The sequence below is a fragment of the Bubalus bubalis genome, chromosome 5, assembly GCF_019923935.1.
Source record: "Bubalus bubalis isolate 160015118507 breed Murrah chromosome 5, NDDB_SH_1, whole genome shotgun sequence".
Lineage (NCBI taxonomy): Eukaryota > Metazoa > Chordata > Mammalia > Artiodactyla > Bovidae > Bubalus > Bubalus bubalis.
This window is the reverse complement of record NC_059161.1, coordinates 8234756-8252660: the sequence shown is the minus strand read 5'-3', so window position 1 is coordinate 8252660 and position 17905 is coordinate 8234756. Positions and strand designations below refer to the sequence as shown.

General features: G+C 44.7%; 1 protein-coding gene across 1 annotated transcript in view; it reads right to left on the bottom strand.

Annotated features, from left to right (window-relative positions):
* Positions 1–17905, bottom strand: part of HHAT (hedgehog acyltransferase) — a 346658-nt gene that overhangs the window by 40794 nt on the left and 287959 nt on the right. Inside the window, exon 11 of the mRNA XM_045165642.1 lies at positions 17168–17312. Coding sequence (XP_045021577.1) covers positions 17168–17312 — 145 coding nt within the window. The remainder of the gene's footprint in view (positions 1–17167; positions 17313–17905) is intronic.

The window sequence follows — 17905 nt, the reverse complement described above, 5'->3', positions numbered from 1 at the left end:
AAGAGGCAAAACCAACACCCTGAGGGCTGGGGTCAGGAGAGCCAGAGTCCTTCACCACCTGAGCAGGTCAGGGCGAAACTACAGCAGTGCCTCCTTACATGCAGGAGACGTGTTCCAAGACCCCAGTGGATGCCCAGAACTGCAGGCAGTACTAAAGCTCGTGGATGCCTAAAACTGCAGACAGTACTAAACCTCATAGATGCTCTTTTCCCCTATGCATACACACCTGTGATAAAGTCAAATTTACAAAGTAGGCACTTAATTTACAGTAAGAGATAAATAACAACGGATAAGAAAATACAGCAATTGTTAACAGTATACTGTAATAAAGGGCTTCCCCTTATGGCTCAGCTGGTAAAGAATCAGCCTGCAATGCAGAGGACCTGGGTTCGATCCCTGGGTTGGGAAGATCCCCTGGAGAAGGGAAAGGCTACCCCCTCCAGTATTCTGGCCTGGAGAATTCCATGGACTGTATAGTCCATGGGGTCGCAAAGAGTTGGACACGACTGAGCGACTTTCATGTTCACTCACTGCAATAAAAGTTATGTGCATATGGTCTCTCTCTCTCTCTCAAAATATCTTATTGTAAAATTTAATGTTTTCCCCATCTTAATTAAGCATCTGTAAGGTACCATGGCCATAACTTCTGTAGTTTGTGGTGCAACAGCAAAACTAGCATGAATTTCTTGTTCCTTTTCCATAATTTCACATGTAGAAAATTCATTCTTACTGTAGCTCTTCGCATCTCAGCATATGATTTTTTTTTTCCCCTATTAAGTCAAAACCTTCCACCTTTTCACTTAAAGCACTTACTGCTTTCTCCTTGGCATAGCTAAATTGCCAGCATCACTACTCTTGCGCTTCAGAACCAGTATTAAGTAAAAGGAGGGTTACTTGAACAGAGCACTGTACCACAGAGAGCTGACCTGGGGACAGCTAAGTGATTAGTAGGGACAAGCTCTGCAAAGGGATGATTCATGTCCCGGGTGGGACAGAGCATGGCGGCAAGAGACATCACCACACTAACTACAAACAGCGTGCAATGTAAAACTTAAGAATCGCTCATTTTTGGAATTTTCCATTTAATATTTTCAGATCACAGTTGCCAACAGGCAACTGAGGAAAGTGAAACCGAGGATAAAGGGGGATGGCTTTACTTGCAGAGAGATGCAGACCAGCTTGGGGCCACCCATCTAGGGGTCAGGGGGCTGGTCTATCAGCTCCAGAAACTGGAGGTCTGGTCTCTTCCCCCGCCCCCACACTGATAACTATCAGAAACAGAACAAGCCAGGCACCCGGGACTTTGTCTCCAACAGTGACACTTGGGGATGTTCTGTGATGAAAATGGGGGTCTCCTGTTATACTTTAGGCCTCACAGAGAGGCCACAGTGGTATAATGTAAAGCTATGGGATTTAGAGTCAAAAGGCTTCTGATTCACCTGGTTCCTCAGCTTCTGAGCTGCGTAACTATGACCAAGTTTCCTGACCTCTCTGAGCCTCAGTTATTAGTAATACTGGGATGATGTCTGCCTAAGCTATCTCACAGGGGGTTGCAGAAAAACCAACTGAACTAGTGCCCTGGAAATTACTTAACAAACAGTAAAGAACTAAAATAGTAATAATGGACACTACTAAGAACCATTAAATCATACAGAGTCAGAGAACTCAGGAAACTCTAAATAGCCTAGGCATCTATGCAAAGGAAAGCAAAGGAAAACTTGGTTAGTAGCTGGGGCTCTGGCCCCACACCCTATGTGGACTCCAGGCTGAACCACTGGGAAGCTCCTTTAAGTCAGATCAGCTTGAATGTCTCAATGTCCCAGACTTTAACAGTATGGACCCCTCCCTATCTGTCCCACACACACACATGTCACCAATTATTTCACAGAAAGACGCAGAACTCCCAGGCCCACTCCTGCCCTTCCCCAACCAAAACAACCAAAGGGTCCAAGTGACCACATAGGAGGCAGAGAAAGTCTCTGCAGGGAGAAGAGGGAGAGAATCTGGAAAGAGGCCGAGGGGAGAGATGACAAATTGGGATCATTTAAATGACCATGCTCTTGTGTCAGCTCTTCTGCGCCTCTTATTAATTGCTTAATAAGCAATTAAGATGGATTGCAAACCATGTCAATCAGTCCTTCCCGCCTACTTGTGTCAACACCCTTCACAATATGATTTCACAGTTCTTCCTATGAGGAGATGAAATCTATTTCCTCTCTCCTTGAGTCTGGGCTAGTATACCACACACTTTGGCCAAAGGATGCAGCAAGACTGATTACGGTTCTGGGCCTGAAAAGCTCTGCACGCTGTCTGCCCCCTCTCTTGAACCACTATGACTGCCGCATGAACAGGCCAGGACAGGTCTGCTGAAGGGTCAGAAATCAACATAGAGAAGACCTGACTCAGCCAGTTCATCCCAGCGAAGGCCCTAGAGACACGACAGCCCAGCTAAGATCAGCAAATCCAATGCAACCACAGGTGACCCACAGATGGATGCATGCAGCTGTCCTAGATAAGCCAGACTCCAGCTGGCAGAGATCTGTGCGTTATATAAATGCTTGTTCTTTTAAGCCACTAAGTTTTGGGGTGGTTTTGTTATGTAGCAGTGGTTAACTGATACATGCTAACCTCAACCACTGTCTAGCTCATATTAACACTTCTTTTCCTTTGGGCTTGAATAAAGATGATGAGGTGGGACTCAAAAGACAAAGTGACCTTCTTTCCCTTAAGAGCAGCAGCCTTCAAACTGCGAATGCATACAACAACATGGAAAACTTTGGAAGAATGAATTTCCAGATCCTAAAAATTAATCTGAGGCTAAGTTTCTCCTTGCCCTTCTCCTCCTTCTCTCCCTCTCAGTCACACACACACACACACACACACACACACACACACACACACACGGCTTTCATTTCACTTTACAAAAAAAAAAAAAAAAAAACACAAAAAAAAAACAAAGGAGAAGCCTCTTGCCCATTCTTCTTATTCAGGATATTGCTCTAGGATGTAAAACCCTTAAGGGAATCAGTACAACACTTTGAGAAGCTATTTGACCACATCTACGAAAGCTGAATATATGCACACCCACTGACATGGCAGTCCCTCTCCAGTTATAAACCCAGCAAGAATGCACACAGATCTTCACCACGTCATATATATGACAGTCCATAGGACCTTACCGCTATCATGTTCAACAACAGTAAAATGGATAAACTGTGGCACGTTCACACAATGAAACACTTTATAGTAGTAACAAGCAGGGGAAAAAATCTATAACCACACTCCAAAATATGGATGAATCTCTCAACATGATATTGAGCAAAAAAAAAGTGAGACAAAAAAGAATACATATTATGTAATTCCCTCTCCTTGTAGAATCACATAATATATGTGTATGTGCATTAAACAAACAAACCAGCTACTCAAGAAAGCTATGCATTTAGATGTCAGAATAAGGCAAGGCAGTAACTGGCAGGGGTCATGAGAAGCATCCTTTAGGCGCTGGATATATGTGTGTGTTTGCCTAGAGAAAATTCTTAAGATATTAGCACTTTGCTAGGCTATATGGAAATGAAAAGCCACTCCAGTGTTCTTGCCTGGAGAATCCCAGGGATTGGGGAGCCTGGTGGGCTGCCGTCTCTGGGGTCGTACCGAGTCGGACACGACTGAAGCAACTTAGCAGCAGCAGCAGCATGCTATGTTTTAAATCAAAAGCTTTACAATAGTGGAACAAACTAAAGCAACAATTAGATAATTCCTTTAATCAAATAACCATAAATCCCTACTTCATCCATTTCAAGAGAAATTTTACTTTTTATGTTTAATATTTATCAAAAGTATCACCTTTGAGTTATGCATTAATAAGAACTGTAAAGACAATTCAACCCAGGAGAAAAGTGTTTCTATTTTATGGTGATAGAAAAACAAGCAAAATCAACGCTACAGAGAAGTATGATAGTTGAATAAGAAAATAACTGAGATAAGACAAAATTGTACCAAAGAAATTAAATAGAAATATGATATCAAGGAAATACTGTGAAAGAAGGGCTTGCTGATTTATATTTTTAAAAGGATGATGGTCAGTATTAAATCACTAAGTTATTTATAATTTATATTATTTAGAGCTATCAGTTTTGCATTTAAACATCAGCATTTATAATATGACAAAAATTAGGTCTTTTATAGTTATTTAAATTTACAATAGAAAAAGTTAGGTGCCTACTTTAAAAGTCACAGTGGGGTATGTAGCTCCTCAAAGTTACTTTATTAGGATGAATATAAGCAAAAATAAATTATACCAAAAAGTGATTCAGTATAAAACAATCTCCCCAGATACCCTTCCCTTAAGGACCTGTACCCCTTCATGGATCACTGCCTTGTTCTGGTGAAAGGGCTTGTGTAACTCAGTGAAGGTGTGAGCCAGGCTGCGCAGGGCCACTGACGATGGGCAGGTCATGGTGGAGAGTTCTGACAAAATGTGATCCACCAGAGGAGGGACTGGCAAACCAGTCCAGATTACTTGCCCTGAGAACCCTGTGAACTGTACAAAGAGGCAAAAAATATGTGACACCGAAAGATGAGTTCCCCAGATCAGAAGGTGTCCAATATGCAGCTGGGGAAGAGCAATGGACAGATACTAACGGCTCCAGAAAGGAGGAAGCAGCTGGGTCAAAGCAGGAGCGGCGTTCGGTTGTGGATGTGTCTGGTGATGAAAGTAAAATCCAATGCTGTAAACAACAGTATTGCATAGGAACCTGGAATGTCAGCTCCATGGATCAAGGTAAACTGGACATGGTTAAGCAGGAGATGGCAAGAGTAAACATCAACATCATAAGAATCAGTGAACTAAAATGGACAGGAATGAGTGAATTTAATTCAGATGACCATTAGATCTACTACCGTGGGCAAGAATCCCTTAGAAGAAATGGAATAGCCCTCATAAGCAACAAATGAGTCCAAAACGCAGTACTTGGGTGCAGCCTCAAAAGTGACAGAATGATCTCGGTTCATTTTCAAGGCAAACCATTCAACACCATAGTAATCCAAGTTTATCCCCCAACCACTAATGCCAAAGAAGCTGAAGTTGATCAGTTCTATGAAGACCTAGAAGACCTCCTAGAACTAACACCAAAAAAAAAAAAAAAATGTTCTATTCATCACAGGGGATTGGAATGCAAGAGCAGGAAGTCAAGGGATACCTGGAGTGACTGGCAAGTTTGGCCTTGAAATACAAAATGAAGCAGAGCAAAGGCTAATAAAATTCTGCCAAGAGAACACGCTGGTCATAGCAAACACCCTCTTCCAACAACACAAGAGACGACTTTACACATGGACAATAGCAAATGGTTAATACTGAAATGAGACTGATTACATTCTTTGTAGCCAAAGATGGGGATACTATGGACAGAGGTTCATAACATTGTACAGGAGGAGCAAACAAAATCATCCCAAGGAAAAAGAAATGCACGAAGGCAAAGTGGTTGTCTGAGGAGGCTTTACTAATAGCTGAGGAAAGAAGAAAAGTGAAAAGCAAGGAAGAGAGGGAAAGGTACACCCACAATTAAATGCAGAGTCCCAGAGAGTAGCAAGGAGAGACAGAAGGACTTTTCAATGAACAATGCAATGAAACAGAGGAAAATGACAGAAAGGGAGAGACTAGAAATCTCAAGAAAATTGGAAATATCAAAGGAACGTTTCATCCAAAGATGGGCACAATAAAGGACAGAAATGGTGCAGATACAACAGAAGCAGAAGAGATCAAGAAGAGACGGCAAGAATACACAGAAGAACTGTACAAAAAAGATCTTGATGACCCAAATAACCACGATGGTGCGGTCTCTGTACACTCACAGAGTCAGACATTCTGGAGTGTGAAGTCAAGTGGGCCTTAGGAAGCACTGCGGCCAATAAAGCTAGTGGAGGTGACAGAATCCCAGAAGGCTATTTAAAATCCTAAAACACGATACTATTAAAGTGCTGCACTCAATATGTCAGCAAATTTGGAAAACCCAGCAGTGGCCACAGGACTGGAAAAGGTCAACTCTAATCCCAATTCCTAAGAAGGGCAGTACTAAAGAATGTTCAAACCACTGGACAATTGGAGTCATCTCCCATGCTAGTAAGGTTACACTCAAATCCTTCAAGCTAGGCTTCAGCATTATGTGAACTGAGAACTTCCAGATGTTCAAGCTGGGTTTAGAAAAGGCAGAGGAACCAGAGAACAAATTGTCAACATTCGCTGGATCATAGAGAAAGCATGGGAATTCCAGAGAAACATATACCCGTTTCATTGACTATGCTAAAGCCTTTGACTGTGTGGCTCACAACAAACTGTGGAAAATTCTTCAAGAGATGGGAAGACTAGATCATCTTACCTGTCTCCTGAGAAACCTGTATGTGCGTCAAGAAGCAACAGTTAGAACCTTGTATGGAACAATTGACTGGTTCAGTATTGAGAAAGCAGTAAAACAAGGCTGTATATTATCACCCAGTTTATTTAACTTATATGCAGAGTACATCATGTTAAATGCCAGACTTCATGAGTTACAAGCTGGAATCAAGACTGTCAGGAGAAAGAGCAACACCTTTAGATATGCAGATGATACCACTCTAATGGCAGAAAGCAAAGAGGAACTGAAGAGCCTCGTGATGAGGGTGAAGGACGAGAGTGAACAAGCCAGCTTAAAACTCAATGTTAAAAAGAAAAAACTAAGATCATGGCATCTGGTCCCATCACTTCATGGCAAATAGAAGGGGGAAAGGTGGAAGCAGGGACGGATTTCCTCTTCTTGCATTCTGAAATCACTGCAGATGGTGACTGCAGCCATGAAATTAGAAGAAGACTGCTTCTTGGCAGGAAGGTTATGACAAACCTAGACAGTATGTTAAAAAGAGACATTACTTTGCTGGCAAAGCTCCATATAGTCAAAGCTATGGTTTTCCCAGTAGTCATGCATGGATGTGAGAGCTGGACCATGAAGAAGGCACAGCACCAAAGAATTGATGCTTTCCAACTGTGGTGCTGGAGAAGTCTCTTAAGAGTCCCACAGACAGCAAGGAGATCAAACAAATCAATCTTAAAGGAAATCAACCCTGAATATTCATTGGAAGGACTGATGTTAAAGCTGGAGCTCCAATACTTTGGCCACCTGATGCAAAGAGCCAACTCATTTGAAAAGACCGTGATGCTGGGAAAGACTGAAGGCAGGAGGAGAAGGGGATGACAGAGGATGAGATGGTTGGATGGCATCACTGACTCAATGGACATGAAGTTGGGCAAAACTCCAGGAGATGGTGAGAGACAGGGAAGCCTGGGGTGCTGTAGTCCATGGGGTCGCAAAGAGTTGGACACAACTTGGGGACAGAACAACAATCACAACAAAGCCCTGTGATAGTGGTGTATGCCACCTGCATTATCTCATTAAGCTACATTAGTCATATGCTTCTGGTTACAAGTTACAGAAACCTAACCAAACTGAATTGTCAATAAGTGAAGGATCTGAGATTTAACTCTACTTGCAACAAATTAGCCTCCCAGTTTCATGCATGTCAGCAGAAGACATGAGACTACTGGGACAGAGATGAAAGACTTTATCCCTCAGTAATAACAGTAGCCAGAGCATCTGTGCCATTTCCCTGAGCCCCAGACGCCACAATGCAACGTCAAGAGGGCCAGGTGATACCTGCATATGCAGAGGCTCATATTATAGGAGATTAACCCCAGTCATAGGAATCTAAATATTTTATAATGGGCAGTAAGTCTCGCCTGACCTCTGCCCCAGAGGGAGATTATTTTTATTCACTGGACAGTAATCAAATACCGTCTACTTCAGAGGAAGACACTCTCTCCATTTTCCAAAGATACTTGCTATACAAATATTCATGGAAAGAAAGCCTGGAACAGAAGCAGTCAGTATATCTGAGGATAAGACATGCAGAAACACAGAAGAGCCTTGGAGAATTGTCTCCCAACATGAAATGAGTGAAGAAGAAGAAACAACAGCTTTTGAAATTGAAAAGTAGGTATATGGGTTGGCTTCAAGAACCCCTGGCTGTAGGGTGCTTAAGAGTATGTTGCAGTGGCTTGTCTCTGAATATGATCTCTGAAACAGTTTCCAACGATCAGTTCTGCTGTCCCCAAAGTCGGCTTCCTTCTCTACTTGGCTCTCCCTTGATGGCAGCAAGAGGGCCCCCAACAGCTCCAGCCCAATATCCTGACTGCTCTGCAACAAAAGAAAGAGAGCTTCTCCTTCCTGACAATTTCCAACAAAAACTCAAACTGCACCACATGGGGAGACAGACCATACGGATGGGCCAGTTCGGCTCACGTGGTAACCCCTAGATCTCAGATTGACGCAGACTGAGAGTGAGGTGAGAACGGTTTGGTCCCAAAGAGGGGGGAGCAAATGCTGAGCAAGTAAAACTCTTCCCTACACTGCTTTTCCCTACACTGCTCTCTAAATGCTCTTAAGACAACAAATCTCACATGTGCACTTCTGTGAAATTAAGCATCATTTCTTTCTACAGGCAGAGTCATATTTTATGACTAGCAGCATATCCAAATTGCTATTTTATAATCAAATTTCCTGAGAAAGAAGCTACTGCCATGGTGCCGCAAAAGAGATGTTCTGTGAAATAGCAACTGTTACTGGATCGTGCTGTGGCAGGCGAAGGGACAGCTCCTCCAAGGAAGGCCACGTCTCAAACCCTGGAACTCATGTGAGTTAGCTTACTGGGCTTCGCAGGGACACTGCAGGTGTGATCACGTGATGGATCCTGAAATGGGGAAATCATCCTAGATTATCCAGGTGGAGTTCATAATCACAAGGGTCCTTTTGGAAGAGACACAGGAGGAGTCAGATGGCAGGTGCTGAGGTGAGAGCAGCAGAAAGGATGCAGAGAAGATCTGAAGACGCTACACACCTGACCGCGCAGCAGCAGCAGCACAGGAAGCAAGGGCTGCAGCTGGCCTCCAGCGCTCAAGCAGTGAAACTCTCCTCTCGCGCTTCCAGAGGAACCCGTCTTGCCAACGCCTTGACTTTAGCACAGCAAGCCTGATCTCAGACTTCCGGTCTCCAGAACGCGCATGCGTGCTAAGTGACTTCAGTCGTGTCCGACTCTTCACGACCCCACGGACTGTAGCCCACCGGGCTCCTCCGTCCATGGGATTCTCCAGGCAGGGAGTGGGTTGCCATGCCCTTCTCCTGGGGATCTTCCTGACCCAGGGATCGAACCTGCATCTCTTTGGTCTCCTGCCTTGGCAGGCGGGTTCTTTACCCCCAGAGCCACCTGGGAAGCCTCAGGAACAGAAGATGATAAAACTGTGCTCTTTGAAGCCAGCAAGTTCGTAATCATTTGTGACAGGGGCCACAGGAAATGAACAAGAGTGTCGGCATAATGAGAGCAGGTAGTGCCCGGTACACTGGCAAACAGAAACAAAATCAGCGACGGGTTCTATCGCACAAAAGGATTTGCTCCCGAAGCTGAGACACCTGATAACGATGACTCTCGCTACATTCTGCCTTTTGTTACAAAAATGTCACTGATTTCCAAATTAAATATTCTTAATTTCTAACACTGTAAAAACTGTTCAGTGGTGACTTGAGGAGAAAATCAGGTGAAAGGGTCTCAGTGCCTGTGACCGCCAGGGCAGCACTCCTCCCATCCTCAGCCTGCAGGGCAGGTGCTAAGCTATTTCTGCACCCCTTTGGGAGTATACCAGTAATTGCAATAAGCAAACAAAATAATCATATAAATTCCAGGATGTGTGTTCATTTCAGAAACCACACCTGCACAGCAATCCCATGACTTCCTGGTGTGGGCCTTAGAGTACAGACTTGGGAATCCTGGTACAGATATCCTCTTATATATCAAGTACATATCAGATTTAGTTAGAAGTCACAGGGGACATATTTAAATTTTTATAAAATTATTTTGGTTTAATTCTACTACCATGTTTGTAATGTGCCTTTTTTCTATTGAGAAATAACTGACATATAATTGTTGAGCTTTAATTGACTTACGATATTGTATGAAAGTGTACACATAATGATCTGACTGTAATGTGCACGTGGATCTCACACTGCATATAAATAACTGGGGGCCAATGAGAGGTAGAGGCTTCAAATCAGTAAGAATCAAAATTTTCTTTCTATTCAATGAACTGTGCCTAACCATACTAGTCTTCACTTGATATTCTATCTAAAGACACTTTAAAATGTCCACAAATTCCATAAAACTCTTTTCAAATGAATTCACAAAAACTCCTAGTTAACAGGAAAAAGTGTCACATGACCTCACAGAAAGTAGGACTTGGATGAACGATGATTCAAACTCCCTTCAAGATATCGTAATAGAAATTCTCTCAGCTTTCTCATAATCCCAGGTGCACTTCTGGATAAGAACTCCCACTCTCTATTCCTCACGCCCTATGCCTAGTGTCCTGGCCTGAAATGCTTTTAGGAAAGATGATGCCCACAACATCTGGGTGACCACACGGCAAAGATGAAAGAAGAAACAAAGGCATCTGAAGGTCTTGAAATCCAAATTCCAAGAATGGCCCGTAATGGACCAGTGGGCAACCCACGGATAAACTGCTTAATCTGTATCAACATGTTGACTTCACCACCAATACAATGGGTGGGAAGCTCTTGTTCCTCAGATTCTTCAGGAAATTGTATAAGATCCAGTGGGGCAGAAGCAGAATCAGTCAGAGCAATGAAAACCCCATGCTAAGAGCAGGGCTAGTGAAGAGGATGAAATAAATCAACACAAAGAAGATGCCTGAGACAGTGAGTGACATGTGCCCTCTATCTTCTCACATCGAAGATGAAATTTCAGTCCCAAAAATGTAATGAGATGTGAGGAGAATGAGTTTCTCTTTAATCACCACCTTCTGGAATTTCCAGTGCAATATCCCAACTTGGCTTTAAATGAAATGCCTGTCCAGAGCCATTTGAGCTGGGAGATGAATAAACACCCTGGACAAGCTAGTAATCATGGAGAAAATACACTGTCCCTTTTCTCTGCTAGAGACAGCAAGCAAATATGCAGAGTGTAAAGGTTCTGACCTGTCTAAGAAAATGACTAGCTCATCTCTCATTGCAATCTGGAGGGAAAACAACCAAATTTTCCTTGCCTTGGTACAGGGGACCCTCAGGAGCTAAGTGCTGAGATGGAGTTTGCCAACCTAGATCAGGCAACAAGAAAGAGGGGAAAGTGTGTGTGTGTGTGTTACATGTGTATATGTATATGTGTTACATGTGTGTGTGTTATATGTACCGTAAGACACGTGTGTGTATAGTTAGGCAGAAGAATGGTTGATGGAAGCCAGGTCTTACCACCTCCAACAAACGCAGAATCCATGGCTCCACAATTAGGAAATGATTAGCGCCCCCCCCCTTTTTTAAAACAAAATTCATGTCTTCTGTTGCCAGGAGTAGATGGATTTTTCAAAAGGAAAACAACTCTGCACCCAGATGACACTATAAAGCTCCCAGTGCCCTTAGGCCAGATGGATTGCCAGTACATACCCATCCCTACTTCTAGTTCAGTCGCTCAGTCGTGTTCAACTCTTTGAAGCCCCATGGACTGCAGCACACCAGGCTTCCTAGTCCATCACCAACTCCTGGAGCTTGTTCAAACTCATGTCCATGGAGTCAGTGATGCCATCCAACCATCTCATCCTCTGTCGTCCCCTTCTCCTCCTGCTTTCAATCTTTCCCAGCATCACGGTCTTTTCCAATGAGTCAGTTCTTTGCCTCAGGTGGCCAAAGTATTGGAGTTTCAGCTTCAGCATCAGTCCTTCCAATGAACACCCAGGACTGATCTCCTTTAGGATGGACTGGTTGGATCTCCTTGAAGTCCAAGGGACTCTCAAGACACTTCTCCAATACCACAGTTCAAAAGCATCAGTTCTTTGGTGTTCAGCTTTCTTTATAGTCCAACTCTCACATCCATACATGACTACTGGAAAAACCACAGCTTTGACCAGACGGACCTTTGTTGACAAAGTAATGTTTCTGCTTTTTAATATGCTGTCTGGGTTGGTCATAACTTTTCTTCCAAGGAGCAAGTGTCTTTTAACTTCATGGCTACAGTCACCATCTGCAATGATTTTGGAGCCCAAGAAAATAAAGTCTCTCACTGTTTCCGTTGTTTCCCCGTCTATTTGCCATGAAGTGATGGGACTGGATGCCATGATCTTAGTTTTTTCAATGTTGAGTTTTAAGCCAGCTTTTTCACTCTCCTCTTTCACTTTCATCAAGAGGCTCTTTAGTTCTTCTTCACTTTCTGCCATAAGGGTGATGTTATCTACATATCTAAGGTTACTGGTATTTCTCCCAGAAATCTTGATTCCAGTTTGTGCTTTATCCAGCCCGGCATTTCTCATGATGTACTCTTCATAGAGGTTAAATAAGCAGGGTGACAATATACAGCCTTGATGTACTCCTTTCCCAATTTGGAACCAGTCTGTTGTTCCATGTCTGGTTCTAGCTATTGCTTCTTGACCTGCATACAGATTTCTCAGGAGGCAGGTCAGGTGGTCTGGTATTCCCATCTCCTGAAGAACTTTCCACAGTTTGTTGTGATCTACACAGTCAAAGGCTTTGGTGTAATCAATAAAGCAGAAGTAGATGTTTTTCTGGAATTCTCTTGCTTTTTCTATGATCCAACAAATGTTGGCAATTTGATCTCTGCTTCCTCTGCCTTTTCTAAATCCAGCTCTTTTCTAAATACCCATCACTATTGGCTGCCTTTCCTCCTCACTGTGTCCAGATGACAAAGCACTGCTGGGATGCTTAAGACACAATTGGTTTATGGTCTCGCAGATCTGGAGTTGTAATGCAACGATACTTTTGAGTTACAGCTGCTGCTAAGTCGCATCAGTCATGTCCGACTCTGTGCGACCCCATAGATGGCAGTCCACCAGGCTCTGCTGTCCCCGGGGTTCTCCAGGCAAGAACACTGGAGTGGGTTGCCATTTCCTCCTCCAATGCATAAAAGTGAAAAGTGAAAGTGAAGTTGCTCAGTCGTGTCCGACTCCTAGTGACCCCATGGACTGCAGCCTACCAGGTTCCTCTGTCCATGGGATTTGCCAGGCAAGAGCACTGGAGTGGGTTGCCATTGCCTTCTCCTTGAGTTACAGAGTAGTCATCAACTACTTGTTCAAGAAATCAACTTACACTTCAATATCAAGGACTTAAGACAGATGTGAGAAAGCTTCTGCCATCAACAAATGCTTTTCAGAGCCACTGAAGTTTGCCTCTGCAAAGCATGACACAGCAGGGTCCCTTCTACAGCAGGCTCAGGGACCAAATCCTCAGCCACAGTTTTTCAGAACCCTAAACACAGCTAAGTCCCTGTAAATACATATAAAATAGGCTTAAATATTCACATTCCTCAAGCTGCTTGAAGTAAATTTCAACAGTAAATGTTGGAGGATTTTCTTTGAAGGCAAAGATATGGTATCTTTATTCTCCACTGAATTAACTGAACATCACTTTTCCAATCTCCACAGCACAGATAACACTGATACAGATGGCTTGTGTGTGACATGCAGGAGACCCCTAGAGGGTCAGTCAGCATTTCTATCCCATGGCTGGCACTGCCCACTTTTAAGGACAGCAGGGCAGTGTGCACAGCAGAAAGGGAAGGGTCTGGTTTTAATAGGCTCACACCACCAACAGTGTAGAGATCAGGAGAGAGCTCTTTACATAAGCCAAATATTTAGATATTTACTAAAACAAGCTTTGTAGCTTAAAGCAAACAAATCCGTGTCTAAAGCAGTGAACTGGAGCTGGAGATACCAACCTTAAGACAGCTTCTCCAGGCTAGTCATGAGATACTTCTAGGGACATCAGTGATCCTGGGCAAAGGCTTCTGAGAATGAATGAGGCTGTCCTCGAAGACGCGTGTGCATCCACATCCCATTCGCTGAGGGACACTGGGAACCTCCTCCAAGATCCCCGTGCCTCTTGAGCACCTTGGGAGGAGGTGGAGGACCGTTCCTCTCTGTCTCAGCAAGTCCCAGCCCATCAAGACACAGAGGGCCCAGGGTGATTACCCCTGGTGGAAGGTCTACCTCCCCATGAAACCTGGAAATCTAAAGACTGAGCTTAACTGCTCTCCATTCTCTACAAAGAGACCTCTCCTCACTCGCTTTGTCCCTTTTTCCTCAATGTATAGAGATGGGTCTTGGAAAAACAGGTCCTGATCACGTGGCCAAAGGAAGCAGCCAAAGACAGCTAGGATGTTGAAGTCCTGGCTCATCCATCAGCAGCTTCAGGTACAGCTCGACAGTACCTCATCTGAAACCTTTAGGGCCAGATGAGTTTCAGAATTCAGATTTTTTTTTTTTTTTTTAGAAAACTAATATGATATCCCCAGCAGAGTCTGAGGAAGCATCCTATAAACACATGAATACTTTGTTGTACCAAAACATGAATATTCATACTAATCTTCTATCAGGTCAATCAGATTTGTTACGAAAAGAAATCCAGACTTCTCAAGGACAGTGGGTTTGGCACCATCTGGTTCACATTCCTCCAAGAGATATCTAAATTCAATCACTCGGGGACAAAAGATCCACAGTGGGACACCAAGGATTGTAATTGCCAAAACTCCAAGAAACCTACCCTTACTGAGGGTACCCATGGGACAGACTAGCTGGGATGGGGCCATGCCGATGTGAACAATCTCTGACATAGACGATGCCTTCTGAGCTGAGCTTCCCTGGCCTCAAAGCCCAGACAGGAATGGATCTAGAGCCCTCCAGATTCAGAGAAGCATTCCCCTGGGACTCTAGCACCCAGCTCCAAGGAGGACACAGAGACATCCAGTTGCAGATCACAATAGGAGCCACAAACCAGAAGCAGACCAGGTATTTTCAGAGCCCTGACACCCGCTCCCCAATGTGCCTGGTATTAGCTCCAGGGGGGACAGGACAAATTGTGCTTTGATCTTCATGCCTTTGAGAAAGAGGATAAACATCTTATCGCTACTACCTCTTTGTCCCTTCAAAGGCCAGCATTCCCAGGTTTTACCACCCACTTAGTCTCTTCTCACTCTGGGCATGCTCCTTGGCGAGCTGTATTCACTCCCATGGCCTCACCCGCCACTTTCATGCCCTGTCTCCCACCTCGCAGTGGTTCTGTGCCCCCCTCCTCCCCTATGCCCGCTCACATTTTTAACTGCCTCTTGGGTACCTCCAGAGCTTGTCTCATGTGCCCTGTCCTGCCATGCCACAGTCCACTCTACCTGTGTGCTCCCCCACGTCTTCCTGCTGCACCTGGGGGGGGGGGGTTCATCACATGACTGGTTCTGGCCAATGGAATGTGAGCAGAGATGGCTAGTGTCACTTTCAGTGGAGGTATTTAGTACCTGGTGACACCACCCGCTCCGTGTTCTCATCGCCACCATGATGCCAGAACAAAAAAGGTGAAGAATCAGAATAAAAACAGTCTAGGTCCTGAAGTCACTGCTTAGAAAGAGTCTCTGGACCCTCACTGAACTGCTGAAGGAATAAACTTCTATGGGGAAAAAATTACTGAGAGTTTGGGGTGATCTGACAAAGCCCCTAACGTTAATTACCCCCACATACCTGCCTTCTTTATCTGGCAAGTTCTGACTTACTGCTCAAAACTCCAGTTCAAATGTCCCCTCCTCTGTGAGGCTCAATTTCCACGGGAAGGTCAGCCCTCCACTCTGCAACCTCCAGCAGTCCCTCGTGCATTTGGCCCAGCGGTGATCTGACTCTACGGACATGTATCTATTTGCACGTCCGGCTCCCACATTTGTGCTTCTTCCACCCTTGTCTCCTCAGAGCCTTGCAAGCAGCAAACACTTGGAGTGTTTATTTACTGAAGCCACGATTAGAGCCTTCTGGCTCAGGTGACCAGCAAAGCCCGAGGCAGCATTTTCAGAGTCATCGTGGTCTCTGCACTGTGCTAGACATGGTGGGAGGAGGCAGGAAGAGTCAGCAGCTCTGTCGCTCACCTCGAGGAGGGTTTTTTATCTTTCGGTCCTCTGTGCCCCATTACCTCCCATCTTCATTCAAGGACAGCTTCCACATACAAATTACCTGGTCTTTTCAAGAACTATCAGTGAAAACATTTCTCCGAGAGCGAGATCAAAGGGGTACGGGGGTGACAAGATGAAAGCCGAACAGGGCTCTCTCCTGGTCCCTCTGAGCCTGGCTCACCCAAGCCTGCCACAGTTTACACACACGGCCTGGCACCCTGGGACCATGCAGCTGTGTCTGGTTATTTCTGATGTGAAAAGCATCGCTGGCTCACTGGGGACCCAGATGTGGAGGTAACACCCTAGCCATGACCGGGTCACATCATCACCACTTGGCAAAACTTGCCAAACCAAAAGCACAAAACCATGTCACTGGTCAGGGCAAGAGAACAAGGGATCTTGGCTCTGAACACACAGTGAACTGGCTGAGTAACGTGCTCTGTGAGTCGTTCCTGTTCTTCCAGTTCTTTTCAGGGAGTGATGTAACGCTCAGCTTTAGCCCAAAGGAGATGGTGAACACAAATAAAGGATGATCAACTATTAATGCAGTCTTTTCACAATAATGCCCACCAACTAGCACTTTACCTGCTGCAGGTGTGACGGTGCTGTGGACATGGAGACATATATGAACACCGAACACATGTTCACTAAACATGAGGCTGGCTGCTGGTGCCGGCAAACCAGTGTCCAGACAAAAAGATCTACAACGAAGAGGTGTGACCAGCCAGGCACTGTGCCCACAGCAGCAGGAGACCACAAAGGGGCTTCTAGGACATTGTCCTGGTAGGACTTTCAGAGTCGTCAGTGGAACAAAGTCAAACTCTGCAGTATAATGAAGGCTGATCTACAGACAGTAGGGAAGATTAAGAATAATGTTTAAATTGGAGACATAACCTAGCAGCAGGGAAAGACAGATTTTGAGAGGGTTGGATGGTCCATCTCGAAGTTAAGTATCAGCATAGCAGACAAGAGGTACATCAAAACAGAGGACAGCTAAAGCCACAGCTAAACCCAGGACTTTGCCCTGGCTGGTGTTTTTACAGGTCACACACCGTGGACGAGGCAAGGAATGCCTCCGCCTGCCCCACACGTGATACCGACTGCATAAATGCGGAAAACGAGAAGCTGTCTGAAAACAGCAACTTACCTTGTATGAAGATCCTATCCCAGTAGATTTCCCCGACTTGACTGCCCCCAAGAAACACCAGGTTGGACAGGATCAGCATGGAGGTGGAACAAGAGGCAAGAGCGGCGTGCAATCGCCGGCGAGCTCCTGGGGAGAGAAACTGGGCCTGGGGGAAAAAGGCGAGAAGGCATCTCATCACAAGGGTGGAAAAAATCGGGCTGAGATGTCACGCAGCCTTTCTGTTACCAGCTCAGGATGCCTCCTTCTAGAGCCTGAGGTAGATTGTTATTTAAACAGCTTTTTTTTTTTTTTTTTTTGAAAAATTACTATTTCTGCAAGATGCTCATTCTGGTCTAAGGAACGCAGTGACACACTCCCGAGTTGCTTCCTACTGCCAAAATGGGCTTCCTCCTGACACGTGTAACACAGACACCAAACCTAGTTGTTTCGGATCCAGATGAAATGGCTCCACACATTTCCTACACATTAAATCTATAGGTACAAGAACCGTTTAAACTACTCTCCATGACAACAAGAACAATGCCACGTGATGAGTCAAGATCAGGGCGATCTTCTGAGGGAGTTAGCCAGACCCTGGGAAGCCCCTGCCCCATAAATCTGACCCACTTATTAAGGAGGAACCCCACTAACAGCATGCAGCAGAATCAGAACAAGCCAACCCCATTCCTGGAATCAGAGTTCAGGGTGCCAGACCCACTGACAGTAAACTTGTCGGAGTATGAGAGAATCGTGTCTGAT